The sequence below is a fragment of the Macaca thibetana genome, chromosome 4 (genome assembly GCF_024542745.1).
Source record: "Macaca thibetana thibetana isolate TM-01 chromosome 4, ASM2454274v1, whole genome shotgun sequence".
Lineage (NCBI taxonomy): Eukaryota > Metazoa > Chordata > Mammalia > Primates > Cercopithecidae > Macaca > Macaca thibetana.
The window spans coordinates 41,943,272-41,950,404 of NC_065581.1; the positions used below are offsets into that span (position 1 = coordinate 41,943,272).

At 42.5% G+C, this 7,133-nt stretch overlaps 1 protein-coding gene across 7 annotated transcripts in view; it reads right to left on the reverse strand.

Annotated features, from left to right (window-relative positions):
* Positions 1-1,102: 1,102 nt before the first annotated feature.
* Positions 1,103-7,133, reverse strand: part of OARD1 (O-acyl-ADP-ribose deacylase 1) — a 449,744-nt gene continuing 443,713 nt past the window's right edge. Inside the window, exons 2-7 of one of the 7 annotated variants that reach the window (XM_050789512.1) lie at positions 6,471-6,556; positions 5,840-5,919; positions 5,376-5,520; positions 4,318-4,376; positions 3,140-3,252; positions 1,103-1,747 (exon numbers count right to left, since the gene is read on the reverse strand). In XM_050789512.1, the coding sequence (XP_050645469.1) occupies positions 1,645-1,747; positions 3,140-3,252; positions 4,318-4,376; positions 5,376-5,520; positions 5,840-5,878 (459 nt within the window). In that variant the 5' untranslated portion in view covers positions 5,879-5,919; positions 6,471-6,556 and the 3' untranslated portion in view covers positions 1,103-1,644. Of the gene's footprint in view, positions 1,748-3,139; positions 3,253-4,317; positions 4,377-5,375; positions 5,521-5,835; positions 5,920-6,470; positions 7,074-7,133 lie in introns of those variants that run through there. The other 6 variants (XM_050789515.1, XM_050789514.1, XM_050789513.1 and 3 more) reach the window with 6 other exon arrangements.

A 7,133-nucleotide genomic window follows, 5' to 3' on the forward strand; every position in this document is an offset into this window, starting at 1 on the left:
TTTTGAAACTGTTGCCTCTTATCAGGCTGATTTGTGATAAGAACACAGTCTAAGGTACAAAGATCATATTTAACCAGTACTTTCCTGGTGTTTTAACCAGCCCCTTCTAAAATACAGTTGTTCTTTCTTTTATACCTGGGAAAGCAGCAAGTCCTGTGACAGACCCAAAGTCACTCTAGGGAGAAAATCAATAGCAAGTCTGGCGTTTTAACTCTCAATACCACAGTAAGGGGAAAAAAAGAAAACGTCTAGTTGCCCAAATAGCTCTGATACTGAACCATTGGCTAAATCCATGAACTTTATTTTCCTACCATAAGCACAATAGAGGACTGGTCCTTGCAGCTTTGGAAGAAACGAGGACTAATATTTAGACCCCAGTTGGCTGTACATCCAAATCTTCTATGGAGGTTAAAAACACAAAAGTGGCCATCCCACCCCACCACCAATTTTTTTTTTTTTTTTAAGATACGGTCTTGCTCTGTTGCCCACACTGGAGTGCAGTGGCACAATCACAGCTCAATGCAACTTCAACCTCTGGGGCTCAAGCCATCCTCCCGCCTCAACCTCAACTCAACTACACCTGTAGTTCCAGGTGTGCACCACCACGCCCAGTTAATTTTTAATTTTTTTTTTTTTGTAGAGACAGGGTCTCACTATGTTACCCAGGTTGGTCTCAAATTCCTGGGCTTAAGTCATCCTCCAGTCTCAGCCTCTCAAAGTGCTGGGATGACAGATGTGAGAATTTTTTGAGAGGAAGTGGCCTTTTTAAAGAAGGTTCATAAGGATTTTTGAGAATCACTGATTCATTGGGTCACTACTCTGTGCTAAGAACTCTAACAGGCATTTAACATGTATTATTTCACTTGTTTTCATGATTAAATTCAGACAGGTTCAATCACAGAAACCAAGCAGTGGACAAAAGAGAGGAAAAGTTCACCATGAGGAGATTCTAAAAAACTGCCTTTTGACTTGTCCAGTTTTATCTCTTATTTCTCACTTTGTTTCTCCTCCCACTTGGACCCTTTGTCTGACTGTTTGAAATTAAGTTGTAGGTGAATCTTCCATTACCCACGTCCAGAACACACACACATAAGCAGAGAACCTCACTAAACCCCCCCAAATATTTATTTTTCCATTTTTATCACCACAAATTTCTTAACAATGTAGAATTTAACTTTGTAATTAAAACAAAAACTCTCCCCTAGGAGGAATCTGATGACATAAGAATAACACCAAGTTAGGTGCACAAACGACAAAAAATGCCAAACTAACTGATCATCCTTTCTGAAATTTCTCTTAAAAAGCAGAGAAGTAGAACCAATGCTGCCACCTAGCGGCCAGCCAAACAAATCAGGTAGCATACTGGAGAAGAAGGTCATAGTCCCAACAATCTGGTTTCCCTGCCTATTATCAAGCCACCTACTCCTTACTTTTCTTCAAAAAAAACACAGCAACATATCCTAAGCAACCCCTCCTCCACAGTCATAGTCCAAATACTTGAATACAGCAACCAAAGTCTGTCTTGTTAAACACACTACTTCTCATGAAACTTTCCTCTGCCTATTTTACGGTAGGTTTGCCCAGTCCTATGGCCCAGTAGAGATGACACAGGAGAACACGGAAACATCCAAAACGTTCACTGGTTCAGAGTGTGTACACAGTAATTTTGATGTCTGTTGCCTCAAATACTTCCTCGATCATCGCAGATACATTTTCCCATTGTAGACGATCAAGACCACATCCAATCCTGAAAAAGACAAAATATCTCCATTGATGGTAATGAAAGTGTCTAGGAAACTGCTCCTTCTCTCTTTCAAGTTATATCCACTCAAAGCATAAAAACAAATAATCTAGTCTGACACCTTTATAGGCAACCATGGTAGGAGTTTGGAAGTCAGTTCTTGTTGTGAGTCATCTAAGACCATTCCTAGACAGCTCTGACATCCAAAAACTATCACTTCTGTTTGCCTAATAAAATACCACTTTCCAACTATTTCATGCTACATTTAGAAATGTATAACTGTCATGACATGGGAGACTCATTATCCCTCTCTGACTACTGACTAAAATTGGCTGTGGATGGATGGGGAAAGGTTGGTATTTTTAAAATGCACTTATGGTAACAGAATGTTAACGAAAATAAGGAGAAGAGGAATGAGGTACAGGAGCCACAAAAAAAAAAGTCAAGATGGAATGCTGGGAAATGGCAAAATGGTTGCAATCCAGGAGTAAGGTCTTTTCAACACCCTGGTGAGAATAAACTCAGTCATAAAACTCTACTACCTGGCACCTCCCAAGATGTTACTCTAGTGATCTTCAACAACCCTAGGGAACAGAGACTTAAAATTGCTAATTTCATGTCAGAATGTGATAATTAAGTCCGTAAGGAATTGTGATAAAAAAAATAGTTTCTGACACATACACCATAAATATATCAAAGACCCGTGTAAACGGACATTGAGGCCACATTCAAAGTAATGTGGGGCTTGAGACAAAATTGCATGTATGCTCAGCATTGACTCAAATCTACCAGGGTGACAGGAAGAAAAGAGGTAAGGCCCATTGCCTGAAAAGAAAGTAAAGGGACTACTGAACGAACCCTCAATGTCATTCCCTTAAGTTCCCAATAGCTAAGGTCTAAGAAGTTACATCAGGGACAGATCCTCTGGCTGTTACCCATACTGACCAAAAGAAGCATGCAGTATAAAAGGGAATGATAATTTACAACTTTCTTGACACAAAGTAATAGGTTTGGAGATGGGAAGTGGTCCAAGAGGGAAACCACCATTGCTCAGTCTTGATTCTTTAGCTCATATTGCTTCAGGAATAAAGGCCAAGCTTCAAGCAGAGGGTGCTGAGAATTCAACAAATGTGGCTAAATGACAACGGTCGCTCTCGGCTAAGCAGGCTGAGGCAGATGTATATTTCAAGGTAATTGTCCTGATTCATTCAACTCAAGCTAGAAAATGGCTGTGCCTTGGCCTAAGACCAGACAACTGGTTCACTGGTGGTTTTACAAAATTTTGACTTTTGTCCACCTTTAAATCTGTATTTTGGGTTAAGCTTTTGTTTGTCTTTGGGTAAGACAGTAAACCCCACCAATCAATTAAATCTCCATTTAGGGCCTGGATTTCCTTGCCTGGGCATGGAGAGGTCGGTGACTCCATTCTTCAGACAATGAGACTTCATTGCCTCTAAACTCTTCTGTAAGTTTTCATAAGTTGGCTTGTGCGAAGCCCTTTTCTTTGTAATCTGAACACAAAGAATTCAAACTTTCATCATCCCAAAATGATAGCCAAAGAAAAGTCATCACATTGCCCCAACATCCTGATAAGTAAAAGAGTAAGCACATTTTTATGGGAGAGCCTCAAGAAAATCCACTAAATAGAGACGGAGAAACCCAGACTCTGCCACGTAGTAATCTTTCCTTTTCCTAGGAAACCCATGAGATTAGCTAGTGGTGCCTATTGTCAATATTTTTAAGCAAGGTAAGTGAAGTCTCTGTGCCACATCCAAGAGATAAGCTGCATATCTGTAACAGGGAAGAACGCATACCACCTGAAAATTCCCTGCTAAAAGCCTCTATTTATTTAGAAACTGTGCTTGCTTGTTTCTTGTCTCTCTATATAAAACAACAGAAAAAACTGGTAGGGTCCCAAAGTTAAAACACTGGAAGCCACATAAGCTTTAAGGACAGAATTCAAAGTGGCTAGGACATCTCCCCACTCAGTTTGCCATCCAGATCAGGCTTGTAGTGGGTTAGCTGTAAGTTACCCACCACCACCACTAAGGAAGTCACCCCCTTTCAGGAACCAAATGCCATCCTGGACTGTCGAAGAACCCCACATTCAGGCAGTAGTTAGGAGAGGAGCTAGGTATTATTTGGGACTGTACTTATTTTATTTTGTTTTTATTCACCCGCTTGCTAGCAGTGTGCTAGTTGACACGGAATAAGAGAAAAGCTCCTTTGGGAAATCTGTCTCTTGAGACATTATTGTTTTTATCTCACAATGCCTAGGAAATACAGTATGGCAGGCTTTCCTAACTTTTCCAAGTCTTAGAACAGGCCTATGGTAAATGGCATAGGAATTTCCCACAAAGCTGGGATGCAGTCTCACATTTCTTTCTAACCCAGTGCTCCAGGTAGCCGCCATCACTGTACTGGAGTTGTCATAAGATGGAAGCTTTTTGACATCCTTAGTTGTCTAGAATGGACCATCATGATCAACACAAATGTAGTACAGCCCATCTGTTTACAAATCCTCAAAATGTATTAAGTATTGGCCCTGAAAAAAAAAAGGAATTGGCCCATCTTACCAAGTAATATATATATCGCCCATCTCTCTTCAGAACAGCCACTTCTCCAGATTTCTTTTCTAAGAAAAAGTTATTTAATAGTAGAAATGAAAAAGAAAACCAAACACTGATCTCTAAGATTTTAAAATCTTTACAGATCTGAGTTTACTTCAGAACTAGAAATAATTTTCACCACTGAAGAAGGGAATATGGAAGATCTATTGTCTCCCATAAACACTCTGCTTTTTATCAGCATTCCCAAATACTATATTCTTTAACTTACAGCTTTCTTACAATCATGTCTCCTCACAACCCACCTTTGATCCCACTACTACTTTCAAATATAACCTCATTTGTCCACAAACTTTGTCTATTGCCTTGAAATTGTTTTATAATGTATAGTTTTTTACTTGCCAAATGTGTATTTACTCAATAATTATCTTTTTACATACAAAGAGCTGTATAAGGCATTAAGAGGAATATAGACACAGAAAAAAGGAATTATTACGGAGTTTTCAATCCAGAGACGGTATCATCATTACAAAAAACTGTAATACAAAGCAGTAAGAATTGCTTTTGTCTAAGGCTAAGAATTACTGTGGACAATGAGTCTGTTAAGCCTGGAATGTGGTCTGAGAGACTGTTTCAGAAGCTTTACGTAGGATTCTAGCGCACATTTTTGGTTTAAAGTCACCCGTAGGAAGTGATGGGAGGGGTCTGTAAGGAAGAAGAGGTTTCTAAATTCCTCTTCGAAGAAAAAGCAGAATATTGGTAAGGAGGGGATCTTGAATGCCAACCTATAGACTAAGCATCTCAGAGTTATTTCAAGTTTCAGAGAAGTGCAGTAATATCGTCAAGAAAGTTTTATGATACAAGAGGAAGAGATTAAAAACATTCACAGGAGTTCAGGTTTGATAATTATAAAGGTCCAAACTAGAGGCCATTCTTGGGGAGGAAAATCTAAAAACATTTGGTTCTTAGGAATCCCCTCTTTACCCGCATGTTTTCTTTATTAAAATGTAACAGATTAAAAGGTGCTCTAGCCAGGGCAAACCAGGTAAGTGCTTTCCAAAACTCACGTTGATTTAAAAGTTCTTGCACCCCTCCAAATTTCTTCTTGAAGAGGACAGCTATCCCAGCACCCATGCGACAATCCTCACTGATACAGTGGGCTAAAGAGTCTGTTTTAGGGCATGCAAAAAGGTCTCCTTTCACATAAGTGATCTAAAAAAGGTGCAAAGGAAAAGACAAAGTTTTATTAGATACAAAAAAATACTAAGTTATTTTTCTGTATTTCGTGTCCCCCACGACTACCTCTCCCGGCACCCCTTCCTGCAATCTGATTTAAAGCCAAATCAATTACAGCATGTGTAAAAGGAAAGTAATGAATGATCCCTGCCTAGAATTTTGAGCCTTTCTTAAGTAAATCAGCTAGCGAGAAAAAAAGATAATTCAATCATTAATTTAATTAAAAAGTGCTTATGCTTTTGACCTCCATGATTACGAATTTCAGTTCACCAATAGGTTAACAGTTGTTACCCACTCTGCTTCCTTCTGGATCTTCATTAAGGCTGCTGGCCATGATACTGAGCCGCTATTTCCAGAATTTAAGTGTTTCTTCAGCTATGAGAAGGGAAAAGGAAGTAAAAATGCTTAGGCAGCCTTAGTACATAATATTCTGATTGCCCTGTACACCCGCTTAATAGGCTTTTTTCCCCAACGTTTATCGATGAATGTGAGTTTTTTTCGGTCCCAGGTACGTAATACAAAACTCTTCTGGGGCAAAAAAGAGGAAGAATGCTTAGCGACCCGCTCTCATTTCGCGCTTTCCTGGAGCGCCCCGCTCCGTCAGCGGAAGCAAAGCCCATCCCCAAGACACGCCTCCTCCTTTCTCCAGGGCCACTCCCGAGCAAGGCGGATTTAGGACGCTCCCGTTTTCTGTGCACGACGCAAAAGTAGTTCCCCAGTGGGTTTAGCTTAGGAAAAAAACAGAAGGCACTTGGCCATAGTCCCGTTAAGCCGCAACCACAGAGTGTACAAGGTACTGGCGTGCTGAGCCCCACGTGTGGGGAAAGGAAGGCCGCCTCTCAAGGAACGTCCAGCCCCCCACTTTTTTGGGGGGTGCGTAGGAGAAGGAAAGAGTCTAGAGAAGCCTCCCATTCTCTGTCTCCTACCCTAGGGCGGGTCAGCGAGGACGCAGGCTCTGTCCTGGGGTCCTATGGGAGGGTGCGGGGAGGCTCGCTCAAAGCCCCAACGTACCCAAGTCACCCTTCACCTGGAAAGGAGTCGGTTGTTTGGAGGTCCCCGCCCCGCGGGGAAGGGCTCCGGATCCGACCCTGGTAGGTGGGGAGCAGCGGACCAGCCCAAACGCTGAGCCAATCCCACCAAAGCCCTTAATTGCACGCGTCTAAGATGGCCGCCCCCGCCCGGTAGCGGGGCGGAAACGAGCCCCTCTAGCTTGCTAGCCGAGCTCACACTCTTTGGCGAAGGCCGCCGAACTTCCGGCAGTAAATTCCGTGGTGTCCCGCCGCCGCCCGCGCATGCGTAACGAAACTGCCCACCACGGGTCGGGAAAAGTGGCGCTTGCGCATTAGCCGCACGGGTGTGTCCTAGTGGCCACTTGGAAAGGGGTGGGCAGCTGGCAAAGGGGCTAGTTAGCGCCTGCGTAGTACTAAGCTCAAGGGAGCGTTTTGAGTTGAACGATCTGGCGCGTCTCGAAGGCGCCTGCGTATTCCTTCGACTGGCGGTGGTGTCAAATCAGGAAGGCGGGCGTGGCTGCAGGGAACGCCTGCGCGTTGCTCCCCCAAAGGGGTGGGGCGAGCCCAGAACTGGAGTTA